The 18,440-nt window shown below is 39.1% G+C and overlaps 1 protein-coding gene across 1 annotated transcript in view; it reads left to right on the top strand.

The window, feature by feature from the left end:
- The window catches only part of smap1 (small ArfGAP 1), a 118,893-nt gene that overhangs the window by 74,112 nt on the left and 26,341 nt on the right, over window positions 1-18,440 (top strand). The window contains exon 7 of the mRNA XM_053332956.1: window positions 7,530-7,593. Coding sequence (XP_053188931.1) covers window positions 7,530-7,593 — 64 coding nt within the window. The remainder of the gene's footprint in view (window positions 1-7,529; window positions 7,594-18,440) is intronic.

Raw genomic sequence — 18,440 nt, forward strand, 5'->3', positions numbered from 1 at the left:
AATAGCATAACACACCTGAATTGGATTGAGTTGAGTTGCCTTTTGGGTAATAAAGATACCAGATTTTGACACAGAATTCCAATCAATAAAAAACAACTGTCCATCAACAATGTTATAGATGGCAATAGATCTCTTTTTCCCCCAATTGGTTGCTTTTTGTGTCATTGACAATTTCTTAACATAGATTAAAAAAAAACAAAACACAAAGTAGCCACAACTAGATATGTTTAATATCTACTTTGTCATACTGATGGAATTCGTACAATTCATTGTTTTGAATTGAACAAGTGTTGAGCTCACATTAACAACAAACTATTGCAACAGCATATTAAAACAGAAGATCATCAGAGAGGGAAACATAGGTCTTTGAATACAAGCCTGTTTTGAATACAAATGTTTGTATGTATGTTGAATAAAAATCTGTGAGGGGTAAATAAAACTGTCTCAGAACTGAAGGTGTAACTATCACTGCTGCAGTTTCTGCCACCACCACTGCCGTTATAGACTTTACTTGTCATCCTCACTGTCTGTAGCCGTCTGTCTCATGTCCTCCTCAATCATCCTCATGTTTACTCTTCCTCATGCTCTCATTCGTCCTCTATTTCCCGTCCCTCTCGTATTTGTCCTTCTGTATTCCTCTCCTCCCTCACGCCCATTCGCTCTCCCCGGGAAACAATTTTCAACCCTCGTCTCCCACTCCTCTCCCTCTACGCTATTTGTTTTTCCCCTCTCCCTCTTTTTACTGTTGTTTGCTCTTTGTTTGTCACTCCGCTCTGCCTCTCCTCGGAGAATACGACGTCTGTTTCATCTGCCTCGTACGTGTGAGGGAGGACAGTGGAATGCTGTGTTGTGTTAGGCTGTTGAGTACAGTCTCAATGGGTAGTCAGCTCCCGTATAGAGCGGGAGCTGCAGGTGTTTGTATGTGTATGTCTTTGTGAGTTTTGTGGGTTCCAGGTTTCATCATTTGTGCAGTGGTAGCTGGTGATGCAGTACTCCATTTAGTTGTCATTGCACTCCCAATGAATAGTGTTGCATTGATATTGATCTTTTAAAATATATATATATAAGATTTTTAATTCCATACATTCTTCCTCCTTGTCAAAACCTACCTGCACCTACATTCCCCACAATGCAATTTGACCACAGACAGTTTGGTTGGTGATTCAGACATGGATGCATAAAGAGGATTGGATACAGCGTAGGAGGCTGGGCTCCATTCATTCCTATGAAAGATTCTCAGTGGTGCATCAAGCCAAAAAAGGTCTTCCCCTCCAAATAGTTTACGCATCATTGGACCCATGGAGCAAGCGCACTAGCGACATCAGCTATCCAAGCTGGCTACTTCTGGTTTAGCCCTCTGGCTAACTTGAAAGAGGGTAAAACGATCTAATCTCTTTTGGACTTTCGAAATGTGATTGAACTGAATGGATCAAATTCTGATAGTGAAAAAAGCAATTTAGTAGGTGTTTTAACACTCAATAAAATATATCTACTGATTTAGTCGTCTTTGTCACAATGTAAGTCTATGGGAAAAAGTCTTTTAGGGTGGTTGTTTGGTTAGTTGGTTGGTTAGTTGTTTGTTCATTTGGTTGGTTGGTTAGTTGATGGATTGGTTAGTTGGTTGGTTGGTTAGTTTGTTTGGTTGGTGTGTGGGTTGGTTGGTTGGTTGGTTGGTTGGTTAGTTGGTTGATTGGTGGGTGGGTTGGTTGGTTCTTTGATTGGTTAGTTGGGTCACGTGACATTGTAATACACAGTTTGGCCACTATGTCAAATTGGCTTCAAAGAACAGCGCTCCTCTAGAGGGCTTGGATTCAGGTGCAAGTCGCACCTAATATAGCCTGGAGCTGCTAGCCTCAAGCAGAAATGAAGGGTGGGTTACAGAGGTGTGCTAACTAAACTTCATTCTAACTCTGCACCCACAGATTTGTTTCTTTTCCAAAAGGCTTTATACAACTTATTTTACATAATACTAATATCCTTTACTTACAGCTACAAACCAACTAATAGGAATATAACATTAAATGATGCAGAAATGGGTGATACAACATTGTGTAATTAAAAAAAAAAAAAAAAAACTTTTAAAGTGTTAGTGCTCTGGCTCCAGCTTATCAGTTATGATAACTGATTTTTTACAAATATTTTCAAAATAGTCAGACTCCACAGATGGCTAATTTAAGTTGATAACGTGTCCTTGCTTGTATTCTTTTTCTTTCAAAATTGCATTGTCGCACCATAATTAAGAATGCATTTATCTCTTATATGCCTCAAAATTTATATCATCAGATTGTGACCGAGATTTTATCAGACCTATTTTGCACAGTGTGTGATGCAATGAACCTGCAAGATCTTTGTTACTGCACAGACCACTGGGACACTGTGACACTCTGCTATAAGAGCTCTATTTGTCTAATTCAAAATATAATGAATGTCACATTAAAATAGCACTGATGTAATAATACTAACTTCCATTTGTACTGTATGGCACTTTTCTTGACATAGTGGCAAAGAGCATGAGACACAGTTTATACAACAAAAAGTAAAACCAGATCAAATTAGATCAAATATTACATAAATAAATCAAACAGCATAATGTGATACAAGGCTATTAAAAGACAAGTGCTTTTTTTCCCCCATCCATAGACCTGTGACTGAATGGTTTGATGAGTATGACAATCATGTGAATCATGCCATGGCCTTCACAGTCACCACATCTCAACCCAACTGAACACCTACTGGAGATTTTGGACGTACGTGTTAGGCAGCACTCTCCACCACCATAATCACAACACCCAATGATGGAATATGTTTTGGAAGAACGGTGCTCAACCCTCCAGTAGAGTTCACAGACTGTAGAATCAATGCCAAAGCTGTTCTGGCAGCAAATAGAGGCCCAACACTTACTATGACAATTTATCTTGTTTTTTCCTGTAATTCGTCACCCATCTGTATGAGTTTAGTAGGTCACAGATATAGCTTGTAGACAATTAATTTAATGCTAAGCAGTAAGCAGCATTTTGAAGCAATCGGAAGCCAATGAAGGCACACTACGATTGAAGTGTTCTTTTCTCTTAGTTCCAGTTAAAAGCCAAGCAGCTGCATTTTGGATCCAACTGCAGACTTAGACAGATTTAGAATGTTAAATATTGAGTGTTGCAAAAATGAAAACAGGCTGAAATGAAAGAATAAACAACTTTCTCAATGTCCGCAAACTCCCTCAACTATTTTACTTAAGTATTTAAAGTTCAGATATGACCCAGCAGAGTGCAGAACAGTGGAAGTATTTAGCCAGTTTCTATATCAACCAATATCAAAATGTAAGTTCTCTAGCTGTACTGTAGATATTGACATATTTTTCTTTGGAATTATTTCTTGTGCCGTATTTATTAATGATCTCTGGAAAATCATCCATTGTTTGAGACAGAGTTCAGAATGATTCTTTTTTGATAAACGTGCCCTTTAAAATTCACCATGAAGAGCACATTATTTGCTCATTACAGCGTTGTTATTCGCTGGCCTCGACAGCAGCTTTCTTTCACGTAGTTTGACCTGTTGTGCGGGTGCCAAGGGTGGTTGAGATCTACAAAAACTAAATGTCATGCCGCAGTGTACATGTTCAGTTTGTTGTTTTCCTTTTGAGATGTCAGCCTGTGCGGTCCACTCAGTGTAAGCAGCAAACTAAAGCATACGTTCCATATACACAAGCTGCTGTCTGCTTTCAAACCACTGCTTATCTTCTCATCAAGTGCTTTTTATAATAGTATTATCTCATGCTTTGATGTAATTAAGATGCCACAGGTACCCATGGGATGTTAGGTCCAGTTTCATGTACTTAATGAATATTTATATACAGTATTAGCATTACTGACAGCTTGCTTCCCCATCTTGATTATTCTACTCCCTTGGTGTTTGTTTCCAATTTGGCTGTCATATGAATTGATACATATTTCACAAAAAAGTCCTGAGTTTTGTAATATCAGATGTTGAATCTTTATCACAGTATGATAAAAGAAGGGAAATGGAACTCAGCAGTGCCTCGCTGTCGCTCCTCTCGTCTTGGCGTCAGCAAGAGCATACATCAGGGGTGAACTTACAGCGGACTTTACCCCCTCTCAGCCGCTGAGCGTGACAGATGTCAGCAGATGTGTTTGTCTGGCATGTATTCTGATGACAGTGATCTGATGTGACAGCAGAGTCATCAGAGGGTTCGCTCAGTGTTTTTCATTCACACCGGCATGCATCACCATCTACTGAAGACTCTATTCACCTGTTGGAGGGTGGTAGGGTATCGATTTCTGGCCTCCCCTCCGGTTCCACTTTCTCTCTTTTCAAACAGAAGTGACCCTGACAGCCAATCACACCCTGTCGCTGGCCGTCTGTCAGTTGCATCACTCAGCATCACCCCAGATAACTAATTACACGGGATGTCCATTCCTCAATAACCAGCTCGGAGGCAGAAAAATCCAACATGTCTGTCAGAGTTTAGAGATGGATTTTGGCAGCATGTCTATTCAAATCCTTGTGAACATACAGCAGGGAACTTAAGCTTTTTATGCACAGTGATATTTCTTTCTTTCTTCTCTGTCCCACAGCAGCTGTGTGGGATGTTGCATTGAAAGGCTTTTTAATCTCAATTTTGTAACACTGTGCAATAGTCTGAAATGTCTGAAATCAAATGGACATGCTCTAACATTTTTTTTTCCTTGTTGCACTTTACATGCCAACACTCTTAATGGAGGTGTGCGCTTTTCCGTGGAGGATTTCAGATTAGTGTTTGACAAATGTGAGGGCTTTTTTTTTCTTCGGTTTTGTTTTGTTTCAAGGATTTGGGGGCAGTATATTGAGTTTATTCTATAGGGACTGAAGAGATATAGACAGGAAATCCAGGAGAGAGTGAGGTAAGCCATAAAACTCCCTGGGGAAATAGCAGTTATATTGTATGTGCCTTAACCATTAGACAGTGGATGCCTTGACCAATGAGTTTGGCTTAGGAAGAATTTTAGAAGAAAATTGTTAGACTTATAGCTGTGTCCAGTCGCTCGATAGCTTACATGGTTGGTTGATCAGTCTTTTGGTTGGTCAGTTGGTTATTTGGTTGGTTGATTGGTTGGTTGGTCAGTTGTTTGGTTGGTTAGGTAGTTGGTTGGTCAGTTGGTTGGTTGTTTGGCTGTTTGGTTGGTAAGTTGGATAGTTAGTTGGTTGGTCGGTCAGACCACAAAAATTTCCCCCACCCTTTGGTAGCCACAGTTTTCATCTTAGGAGGGTTTTTTTTGTTCATGCCAATTGGCTAAAAAGGAGGTGTGTCAATGGCAGTGACCGATTGCAAAAAAGCACATAACTTCCAAATGGATTCACAGACTTGAACAAAATGTGGTGCGAAGGGTGGTTATGAGCCAAAGGACAGCTGGTTAACTGTTCATGCCAAGTGGCAAGAGAGGTGTGTGGTGGTGGGAGTGGTGACACTAAAGCAACTGCAACTTTCTGGCAGAAGTTGGCCATGGAGGTGTGTTGGTGTGGTTATGTGAATGCCTGAATGTGTGGATGCATGTACATGGTTGCAGCTTTTGTGAATTGATGCTTGTTCTTGTTAAAGTAATTACAAAGAAATCTCTAAAACAACACTGAAGACCATGATCATGCAATAGGGTGTGATAGCATTGTGTTGAATCCAAATCCATTAAAGAATCTGCTAAAAGGTGTGACTGTCTTGAAATGGATAAATGTTACAGCCAATAACATTATCTAACAGTTGAGTTAATTGAATATTCAAAAGAAAATATTAAACATCTAGCTTGGTCTTCTTGTACTGTACGTACTTTAATCGCACAAAAACAGCAACAAAGTCAGATTTTGTATCATTTAGGTAAAGCCACACTGGTTTAGTTAGCACTCTCCCTGTGATCCCTGTTATTATAGACTCCTGTAAAGCTGCACTTCACTGTTGCTCAATATAAATGCACGGCACAAACCAACCTTTTGCCGCTGTACATAAACGACCAAAGCCTTTGCTGCAGTCCCAACACACATCAATTCTCAGCCAATGCATTCTTGATTAGGCGTGGACACTGTAATTGTTTTCATTGCTTTAGATTGGGACGACATTGAATCTAATGTGATCCATCGATCTTTTGTTGGGGGGAAATTGGGTTTGTTACCAGCGTTGTAGATCTCTCGTGGCCCATGTGGCAGCCTTTTATACTCTCTCCCCCTCACCACATATTTCTCTCCAGTCTCTATATCTATCCATTCCCTCTTCATTCCTGTCTCATCTTTGTCATTTCATCTCTTCCTCTCTTTATATCTGTCTTTCTTTCTGCTTTTTTTCCTCCCTTACTTTCCTCTTTCACTAATTATTTCCCCCAATTCTACTCCCCTCTTTCACCTAATGTAAAGACTCTACATGACCACTTATTAGAAACTGTACAAGGCAGTGTGCCAGCAAACGTTTCATATTTTTACTCGATGTATGACTTAAAAGATGAGGTAAATATCAATATGTCATTGATTGGTTTTCTGTCTAGCTAATTGATTAACTGAAAGAAAAGAAACAGCATTTAGACGAGTTGTTCTGTGCTATCGTTTGCCTGTACGTGTTTTTTATGTCTCTACAGCCACGTCTTTCTGTTCGCTGCTGTAAAACAATCAATAGATTAACGGCCAATTTTAGATACAGAACACAGAACAGTATAGAAGCTGACAGAATTCATATAATTTTGTCGTTTTTTAATTATACTAATTTCCTTAAATTAAAGATACCCTGTGGAGTTTAATTTTAAGTATTCACATTTCTCTTTAAATGCTGACTTTATCACCAAAATGCATGGTGTGTATCTAACAAACCTGCTGAATGCATTTAATTCTTCTTTTAGTATTTTAAACTTCCATTCATTACATCCACAGCCAGTTTGTTCTACCCATCCCCTTTCTATATCTGGCATATTTGTCTTGTTTTTTGTTTTTTTACATTTTTACATGTTTTTCCACCCCCTACCAGTTTCTGATTAGTGGAATCGCACATAGGATATCAGCAGGGATGTGTGAAGTTAGTGTCTGCATTCATAGAACAAGAGATACACACAAAAACAAGGACCAGGTCAACAAAACATTGCTCCATAGAGACACTACTGATCAAAAACTCCACATAACACCTTTAAACAAGTCAACTCTCCACTGAAAAAGGATCAAGTTTTACTCACTATGTAAGAGAAATTGTATATATTGAGAAATATTCTCTGGCCTGCATAATGAAGCAATAATTAAATGTAATCATATTACATTACAATATATATTTATAGTCTGTAGCTGTGCTAAGGCAGGAACCTTCATCATCATAGCTAGTGAGCTTTTTAATAAAGGTCAGTATTGGTTCTCTGTGTAAAAACTTCAACAGACAGGTCAAGTCCTTGCACGTAATTGCCTGTCTGTATAATGATGTGAAATTAAGAGTACATCAGTGTGAGCCGGGTTAAATTGGACGATACTAAATCATTTCCTTTTACCTTTTCTCTTTGTCTTTCTTTTTATTTTCTCAGCAGTCTGAGTGCAGAGCCAGTCCCAAGAAAGGTACAGAGGCAGCTGTGGACCTGCTGGGCCTGGGTAAGACACGAGCAAACCCCCTCTCCCAACTTCCACTATAATAACTTGTCAATGTGTCAGATATATACATGAAACCAGTTATGCTGGCTGATGTAATAACATTCTTTAAATTGACAGTGTAATTATTTCAGGTTAAATAATGTCTTGACATTATCAGGGGAAAAGTTGAATGCTGTCAGGCTTTATTTGAGTCATGTACAGAGACCTTTTGTTACATTTTGATGACTTATTATATTAACTGGCAGTGAATACATCATTAGTGGCTTCAGACCGCCATGCATGACATAACTGTGAGCAGACTACAGTTAAATCCACCCAACAGTCCAGTCACATACTGGAATATCTGAGTATGATTTGAGGTGGATTTCAAACAGAAAGAATTTTGTTCTCTGGGGGAATTGGGGATTATTATAAATTAATCATTTTTTCTGTAACCTAGCAGGATATTATATTTTATTCCCAGTATTACTCACTTGAATAGAAACTATTTTTACTGAATGAAAACAAATTATTTATGAAAAATCTCATTGGATTTTAGATGGTCTTTGTTGGGATATTGTCCTCAGCTGGTCATAAATCTAAGTAGTGAGAATGAGAGCTGGTGAAGACAATTTAAACTAATAAGTCCATTATTACAATTCTAACAAGGTGGTGTAGTGTTGAAATGTACAAGTTTTTCTTATTCTGGTGTTTTTGGCTGTTATCAAACAAATTCAAATGTATTATCACCACCCTCTGAACTGCAGTAGAGCTGGCTCTGATTTACATCTATCCAGTTCAAACCAGGACAGATTACAATCAGATTTGCTATCTGACCAATGTAGATGCATATGTGAGACTAAGTTTAAAGGAAAGTGTCTTTTATCAGGATATTAACCAGATGTGATCGTTGATGGATCTGCAGCAGATGAAAATATTGAACATATTCATTGATAACCTTTTTTCTTACAACAAAAACTAGACTACAGGCCGTGTTGTAATCATCAGTAGGTATAAAGTGGCAGGTCTTCCACACAGGGACAGTGTTGGTCTCTCTTCTTTCATGTAACTGCCAGTCACCTTACATCCTCTTTGTCTGTATTCCACCTCATTGTCTCTATTGTTCAGAGCGTCACGACATGAACACACAGAACAACAAACCTATAGCCAGAGGCTCATTGAGTGGGTTTTATAGAACAATGATTACAGAAAAATATATGTTGGTGAAGCTGCTTTTTTTTCTTCTCAGGTTCAATTCTACTTCATTTCAACTGTCACGTCAGTTACAACGTTTTGTAACTGACGTGACAGCAGCGTTTGCACTGTGATGCATTTTCTGGAATAAAACATGAGATTCCACTTTTGCTAAAAATAAAGTTGGCAATGAGGCAATGATGCACAGGATTGATGAGCCTCGGTAATCCCACTTAATCAGGCAGAATAGCGTGTTTAACAGACCAGTCTGATGTGTGCAGAGGTGTGTGTGTGTGCGTGTGTGTGTGCGTGTGTGTGTGTGTGTGTGTGTGTGTGTGTGTGCGTGCGTGTGTGTGTGTGTGTGTGTGTGTGTGTGTGTGTGTGTGTGTGTGTGTGTTTGTGCTGAGGATTTATCAACACATCAGTCCTGCTGCCTTCAGATACTGCAGAGGTTTAATGAAGTGAAGGAGCTTTTCATACAGTATAAACAGCTGTGGACATCAAACTGTAGGAATCACCCACATTCATTCATAGATGAATGCAGACTGATTTACAAATGTTCCTACTGTAACCGTGTTAATCCTCATTTTTGATGCCAGTTTTAAATGCAGCTACTGAATGGAGCATTTTTGGTTAAAAAATACACTTACTGGCCACGTTATTACTGTAGGTACGCCAGTACAATCTAATGCAATTAGATGGCAGTTCAATATGTTTACCTTCATTAAACCATGTGAAACACTATGTGACACTACACACACACCAGACTGCTCAGTTATAACTTGATATTCTGCCTGTTTATAAAAGACATTGGGTTGTCAGGGCTCGTCATAGCTTCTTTACCAACTTTGATTTTAGGTAATGTAGCTATTCTTGAAATACATTGAGGTGCAAGCACTGCTGTGTAAAATAAAAAACTACAGTATGTGACCATTTATGAGGTGAAATACCTAAACACCTAAACTGTGACTGAGATAGCTCCAGTCTGATGCAATCATATCAAAGGCTTGACCTGTTCTTTAAAAAAAAAAATTCTATTATCATAGACTAACTGATGAAAAACTACTCCGTCTACAGATACCTGTTGATGACATTTCTGAGTAGCCTATAGTGGAAATGACAATATATGACATCTAGTTAAGATATGTGATTATATGTAATTATATGTCATAAGCATGTAAATGAAAGGAGTCAAAACAAAGCAGAACTAGCTAAAGGTTAAAGTCATTATATTTATTTTGGCATCTCTTTAGGACTATATGGACATCATTCAGAGGCGTGACTGTGTCTCATTTATTTCTGCGTGCATGCATTTTAATTGCATTTCAGCTGTATTGAAAAACACAACAACAGAGTAGCTGGAACGATAGAAAACACAGAGGATATGACATTCAGCAAAGGTTACAAGCTGGATTCAAACCTGTGACATTTTGAGAACCCACTAACCAACACAATATTCTAACCCCCATGCTTATTGACCTGAATCCTGAATGAAAAAAAAAAAAACAAAGCAGAAAAAAAAGAAGAAATGTGTTGAGCGTTTTCACCATAAATGTGTAATATCCAATCACGTTGTGTTGTTCCAGTGCAGGGTTGTGTAGTATTAGACGATATACTGAGGGTGAAGCTGCAATGACAGAAGAAAGAGCCGGTGGACACAGCATTGATTAAAAATTCCCAACCGCAGCATGGGAAGAGTGAGAGTAGATGCCCCCGCTATAAATAACCAATGCTACACACCTTGCAGCCATGTCGAGTGGATGAGATTTCACACATAATCAATAAGTCAAATACGTGGCAGTGCGCCTCCAGCACCCCCCCCCCTCCTCGTTCCTCCTACCTTCCGTCCCTCTGTGTCTCTGGTTACCTCAGTCTGCAGCTGTCAAACAGACACTTTGTCCCTTCGTTTGTTTGTTTCTGTCAATTTATTGTAATTGAGTTAAACTGTGCTGAGTATAAGTAATAAACAACATCGCTAGACCATCCAGATAAGAGTTTCCACACGATATTTCTCAACACTTGCAAGAATGTGGACAGTGTTAGCCAAGTATCTAATATGAAGCAGGTTCCTTATGACTACAGCGACACAAAAATTCATATTGAATTAATTGGTTTGAGGTTGTTTTGGAGTGTAAATACTGCTGTTCCATCCTTCCAAAAATAGATCTCTGCAGATGCTACTGAATCAATTTCAAAAACTTTTATTCATGGGTCAATAAGTTTTCTCTCTCTGCATGTCTGTCACTTCTACCTCTGCCCCTTTTACCTCCGCCCCTCTCTGCTGGAATAGTCCTGACAAGCTGAATTGACACTGGTTTCCAGCAGGGGTCGCCTTAACTGAATATTTTCTGTCATTGAGTGAATTTTTTAAACAATGACGAAAAAATCAGAAGCCCTGCATGGATTCGGGTACCTGACGGGTCACCCACAAATTTAGATGAATACTCTACTGTGTAATTTGCGAGTATGGGTCAGGTCGGACACCTCCACAACAATATGAACACAACTCAAGTTGTTACAAGCTTTTTTAAATCATGTAGTGTATTTGTGCAAAATCACATCTGCTTACACTGCAGTTGTTGAAATGGATTGTAGAACCTGATAATGAAATAACTTCCCAATAATGTAATAAAAGAACACCTCATATCTCAATAAAAAATGTAATAATGTTATTACAATATTGGGAAATGATTATATTATTAGGTTCTGCAAAATTAAGGTTAACCCAATAATGTAATATCCTCCTGTTAATGTAATAATTCATTACATCATTGGTATACAGAGATCGTTACATTATTGGGAAATGCACTTTATTACATTATCATGTTTTATAACATTTTTAGTTATGAGGGTTTTTTATTACATTATTGGGAGTTATTACATGATCAGGTTCTACATGGATCCTGAGGAGTTGGGAAAAAGATCAAGTTGAGATTTCTTTTTGTATTTGATGTAGTAGACTGATTTTAATTAGAGTGTGGGTCAGGTTTCAGTTCTATTTAAAGTGGGTTGGTACAGAATTTAGGATGCCGTCAGATAAGAGGTCCAGAGTGGTGTTATTCGTGCCCCTGTCCAGTTGGTGGCGAGTGTGCATATTAATTTGCTATTATCTAGCTCTTCTCTTCTCTTTTCTTTAGTTTCACGTGCACAACCTCGTTGTTTAGGTGACTTTAGCCGTCTCTACGAATTATACTGTAGCAAAATGCCACGGCAGCTGAGCGTCTGAAGTTTCTTTAAAAAGCCCAATAATTATGATGGCATTGATAAACGAGGTGATAAATGAGGGACTGATGACGGAGGATGCGAGCAACAGATAAGCAACTGATAACATGTGTTCAGAGAGGACTTGATGAACGTTGCTGCACAGGCGGAGACGCTCACATGTCAGCAAGTTCTATCTATCAAAAAAAAAAAGAAAATTATAATGGCAGGTAATAATAGATTATGACAGAATTTTAACTACCCTGCCCATCAAAATGACGGACAATGAGAATGTCGCTGGTTCCCAGAGAGGTGCAGCATAAACAGGATGCCATCTGCATGTTGTGTCCTCAAGTCAAGCAGCAGTATTCACACCCAGCAGCATGACTGTCCTCGTTTCATTCCCAGCATTTACATCCTCTACAGATGTTTGGACCAGTCTTGTTTCAGTAGTTTTAATTTGGGAGAAACATACATTTTTTTGGTTGTTAACAGGGATGGAGCCAGCAGCCAGTTCCAATTTAATTAGAGGGTTTTTTTCCCCTCTTTTTCACTCTGTTGTTGTTTTTCATCCGTTAAATGTTAGATCACATTGTTCCTAAATGCATGATCAAGCATATTGATTTTTTGACAAACATCTCCGGCTTGTTTACTCCAGAGAGAGAGAGAGACACGCACACACACACACACAGGTGTATTGTATAGCTCCTTTGAGACATGCACCACTATAGAAATGTGATCACAGTTCTTTATGTCACGCTCATGTCTGACTAAGTGAATGTGTTACTTTCAACAATCTAAGAGCAGTCTTACCAGGTCAGATAGTTCCAACACCTTTAACTGAGTGCTGAAAGTTTAAACACACACACTAAGATTTCTGATGTAAATGTATCACTTAACTATATGAGCTCTTATGCACAAAGAAACTAGAATCATTTTTATATTATTAGTATTAAAGTGATGAGCCCATTCTTAAGTTGTCAGACAGATCAATAAAAATGAGTTTTTCCTTCGCAATGAGTCAAAAGGGAGCACATAAAACTCCAACTTGACTAAAATAATGATCAGACCAGCCGCATCCCTCTGTAAGCTTTCAGTTTTCATCCTTGCCAAGTGGACAGCAGAAGTCTCTTTCTAATAAATGATGATTTCATGAGAAAAATGATTAGGGAAATAACTGCTCAGCAGTGGGTCATTAATTAAGACTTTAATGGCAAAATAAGATCAGTTCCTTCATGGGATTCCTTTTTTAACTTCCACCTGCTTGTGCACCATATTCCAAATATTCTACAAGCATTTTGTCCATTTCTGTAAACAAATGTCTGTCACAATGATTATCGACTTATCATACAATAATGTCATTATCATATGGTACATGGACATGGCCTTGATCATTTTTTAGAGAAGTGTAGCACCCACTCTCCAATCCCACCCCCCACCCCCTTTGCATAATTACACTATTATATTATCATTATATCAGTGGTATAAAATGATCTTCAAATGACAATAATATCATTTATCGCAATTATTTCTGAGACAATGTAGCGTCCAACAAAAGTAGTTATGGTGACAGGCCTAGAGTGAATAAAGTCAAATGAATGAACAACAAAAAGCTACATATTTTATGTATAGGTAAGAATTCTATGTAAATATGAAAGAAGATATATAAAACAAGACCTTCCAAAACAATGAAGGTCCATAACAAGCTTGTATTGACACGCTTAAACTGCCTGCAAATGTTCCACCATTGCTGTCCAGAGGCCTGGCTCAAGGGAACATTAATATCTGGTTACATAACTTGTGGAAATGCAGGTTGTTTTTTGCATAACACAGACTCCCTCCCTAAAAAAAACACCATAAATAATATCTGGCAGAAGTTTCATGGAAACATCAGACCGCAACGACCACATTTTCTGGTCCCCGTTTCATATTAATACACATATTGGGGAACATTGCAAAAAAGCAGGTGCTGGTGTCTTGCTTTCTTTATCACCTGTAAACAAACATACTGTAACATAAGCAGAATATTATGTGTCAACCACACTTCCCCTCCTCTATAAAGACTATTCCTGCCAGCAGCTAATGATGGCAGTCACCAACTGAGCTTTCCCTTCCAGGACTTTCTCGCTCCCAGAATCACTCGCAGGGGAGCGGACAAGCTTCATTTCATGCCCTAGTTGTGACTTGTGTTTTGGGAATGAATGGGAGGGAGGGGGGGCTAAATTAACATATCTTTCAGTTTATGGCTGTACCAATACTTCAAAGGCCAAGAACCAGTGAATTTTCATTATGGAGAGGATGGAAAAGCATTTTGAGCGCTGGGGCGACTCTCAGTAGAAAGCGTGGATGATAATCATAGAAAATGTTTGCATGTATTTGTGTGAAATGTTTGGATCGGGGTGAAGAATTAGAATCAGTTCGGCGTTTAATCAGCTCAGATATTTTACCCCTCGCGGTGATAGTCGAACCGTGAATGTGACAGCCCCCTACTGCTGAATGAGGTCGCTGTATCACTGGGAAGTTCTGTGTGTGTGTGTGTGTGTGTGTGTGTGTGTGTGTGTGTTCGGGGATGATTATAAAACACACCCCCAGCCTGAACTATTGGTCTGTTTCCATGGTGAAGTTGAGAGCACTCTCAAGAAGCGGCCCCATCCCATAATAAAGGATGGTGGGCACATTGCCCGACATGATGATGATGATGATGATGGTGGTGATGATGATGATGGCCCTTTTCTCCCTCCAGCTCATTTCCATGGCAATGGGTGAATGAGTTTTTTGGTAAGAGAGGAGTGGATTAGAGTGATAGGAGGGTAATTTATGCACATGAAATCCTATTTTCTCTCTCTCTCCAGTTCAATATGTTACAGTGTGACTCACACCTGTCATTCTTGTCAGACCCCTAAAGCACTAATCATCATCATTACAGGCTTTATTCAGTGAGCCCTCTTTAACAGCAATTTACAAAGTGATTTAACAATCAAAATAACAGCCGAGCCTCATAAATGACACGCGGGCGTCAAAGGATGGATGGAGGGCGAAGAAATCAATAGTTTAAATTTTAGGGATGGAAGACGCCACAGTCAAAGTAATTCTTGTAAAATGAGTTTCATTAAGTGGTTTTAAAAAGGATGTCGAGTGGTCTTCCTCGCCGTCTCACAGTAAATGGTTTTCCTTGTACCCCGCTGTCTGGCTAAAGGAGCTCAGTCCTGTTCACACTTTAAAAGGGGCTAAATTATGGATGTTTCATCACTGTGGTTATATAAATGACCTCCGCTGCTCGCTGGCTCTCAAACACACAGTTTACTCCCTTTTCCCTTTTCACTACTACACCACCCCTTCTCACCCTCCTCCTCTGCCTTTCTGCCCCTCCATCACAGTCTCCCTCTTTGTGTCTACCATACAGTACTGTATATTGTGTACTGGGGGGTTTCTTCTTCAACACCATGGAAACACATCTCTGTCTGGATAACAGTCTCCACGATGATACTGTAGTTAAAACAACTTCAGGATAAGCTGGAATATTACCATACTTTTAATTTATCTCATGTGTTTGAAGAACAAAAAGACAGTTTACCCATCAGAGATGACAAGAGGCTTAAAGTGTTCTTGGGAAGTAAGCAGCTCTTACTTTTTAAAACAGTAAGAGATTAACCATTTAGGCTGCAGTGTACATTACTTTTAAAGGACTAGTTTTAACATTTCTGGGACATCTGATTACTTTTTATCTTTTAGCATAGCTTAGTATGAAGACTGGAAACAGGGAGAAATTTCTTTAGAACTGTCTGTCTATTTGTTATTAGCTATTACAGTCATTGTGTTTTTGGCATCCCTCATGTGTTGTAAAGCTTTGGCCAACTATCCTATATGTTTAATTCATATGTTATTCAGTCATACCTCCCGTTGTTTTCCTGTTGACCATGCAACTTTTGTCTTCCCTGGTCAAAATTGACTCGGTTTGACAGTTTATAAAGCACATGGTATAAATGATCACCAAATTCTGTGTTAGACATTTTTGACCTGTTTCATTCTGACTTATTAACACAAGATTTTACATTTTTTTGGAAAATCATGGTCAATGGGCTTCATTTAAAAGAAATTATACCTCGTTTTTGAGTTAACGCCTGTTGTCCTCAGGTCTGTTTTGACATGAGGCTTACGTCAATTCGGTCTGTTAACATTAGTTTGTTCAGCTCTGTTGCAGTTCATAATAGACTGTATGGACGTAACAGACGTGACGTCACCCATTGGTTTATGGACTGCTGCTTTGAGGCCAATAGTATCAGATCTGAGCAGCGCCATCTTGGAAAATTTGAGTTGCATGTTGGGGAAAAAAAGAACACGGATTCGACTTATATGGGCATCCGGAGGAGCAAGAGGACGGAGCGGGGGAGTTTGCGAGGGCTGGATCTCGAACCATAACCACAAAATTGGAGAAAACTGTCGGTGTGAAACAGGCTATTTCCATACAGTCAATCTGTCCGGCCTCCTGAACATGTGAATCAATCAACCTGTCAATCACGACGTAGCCACGCCCTAATGCATACCCTGCTTTATCGTCAAATGTAAAATCAGAGAGGCCAAAATATCACAAATGAACATCATACTGCATTGAAGAAGGCTTTAAACTAGCGATTGAGACCATAAACACATTTTGAAAACGTTTACTGAGGTTAGAAATCAAGTGAGAAGTTTTCTCCATTGACTTGTATGGAGACGGAAGTCCTTTTGAACACAAAACGGTCGCCCCCTGGTGGCCTTTTGATAGAATGGAGTTCTAAGTTACTTCTGCGTTGGCCTCATTGCAGAGGACCAGAACTCCCCGCCTGGTTCATACTCATTTTTACATTATGCTTTCTCATATGTGGCAAATTTGGCAATCAGGAGGTAAATAAAAAGAGGTTGGACTCATTTTACCTGCACAAAATCACATGGAAATGGAATGCAAATGATCTTACCATTAATATGTCATGTAATTCATTTTGTGATTTCAAAAGTTAACATCAGACTTCTTCACAGCAGACATTTGAACTTGTCAGAGCAGGAAACAAACTTATTAAAACTTATTATTAACAATAACGATGGCTCCGCTCCATCTACATTCACCATGTTAGTGAGTAAACACACACACCCAGGGCATCTGGCACGCCTCAATGGACTGCAGCCATCATTACTGTTATTAGCTACACCTGTGCTGCCATGACGTGTCAAAATATTTTGACACGTGGAAATATCTAGAGGAAAAAAGGAGCGACTGGAGAACACTGATTCATTTACAGATTTTAATTGTTTCAACACTGCTGTGTCTTCATCAGAGGACATACAGTAGTTGGTTTTCTAGTGTCACTCTGACACCCAGCTGTCTAATCAACCCTCAGATTTTTACTGCTGTGGCCATTCTGCACAATGTTCTAGCTTGTCAATCACCAAGTACTTTACATATACTGGTAAAAATAATACTCCATTATATCCTTCATTAACATATTGTCTATATGCTGAAATGTCCCTGTGGTTTAGTTCATGTCAAACAAACACAAAGAGCTTTAAAGATTTGCACATCTGAATATAAGACTGCAACACCTACACAAAGCATGGATTATACAATTGCTGGACATAATATGCAGACTAACCATGGCTCTGCAGCATCATTAAAGTTCTGGGGAATAGGAATAAAATCACCCTCTACCACCCTCTACTTAGAGGTGGTGACATCATCTGCACTGCTCCACGTATTGGATTCACACTCTGAACACGGTGGAGCCCTTTGGCATAAATGAAGAAGTGAATTTGTCACGTTTCCTCTAATTTGTCATCCTTGACGGATGTTCTCTTGTCCACGGTGTGGCACTTGGACACTGTGGCATCTTCCTCCCTTTGCTTCATTATCCAATAGATTTGAAATCCTGTTCAACCAGTTATCCAATGACAATTGTACACCTGGTCTAGGTAGACTATGTTCCTCGCCTCATATCTTTGTCCACTTTGGCCCTGTTTACCCAAGGCATTATCATGTGTCCCAGGTGATCCGATCACAAGTGGACAGCCGAGACACATTGCTGTTCACGCCTGTCGTTATTATGTGTCTCAAGCTGAGCACTTGTGTCCAGATTTTGTTGCTACCTACATCACTTATGCTAGGTCAAATGGCCTGGCTTAAAGTTATTACATCAGTCAGCCAAGCGCCCGATTAGTTGTTAGTGTGGTCTTAAAAAAATGTTAAAATGTTTTAAGAACAACAAGCTATTCTAACTGTTCAGATTACTGCAACCACATACATCTGTGTTCATCTCCATTCTTTCAACTGTTAACCAAAACAAACATGAAGTCCTGAATTGATTGATCAATCAATCAATCAGTTATGTAGCACCAAATCACAGCAAAAGTTATCTCAAGACACTTTTCTAGACTGTCTAGACTGTACTCTTTCATTTAATTTGAAGAGATCCAACATTCTTCCATGAACAGTACTTTGCAAC

This window comes from Scomber japonicus, chromosome 14 (assembly GCF_027409825.1).
Source record: "Scomber japonicus isolate fScoJap1 chromosome 14, fScoJap1.pri, whole genome shotgun sequence".
In the NCBI taxonomy this organism is placed as follows: domain Eukaryota; kingdom Metazoa; phylum Chordata; class Actinopteri; order Scombriformes; family Scombridae; genus Scomber; species Scomber japonicus.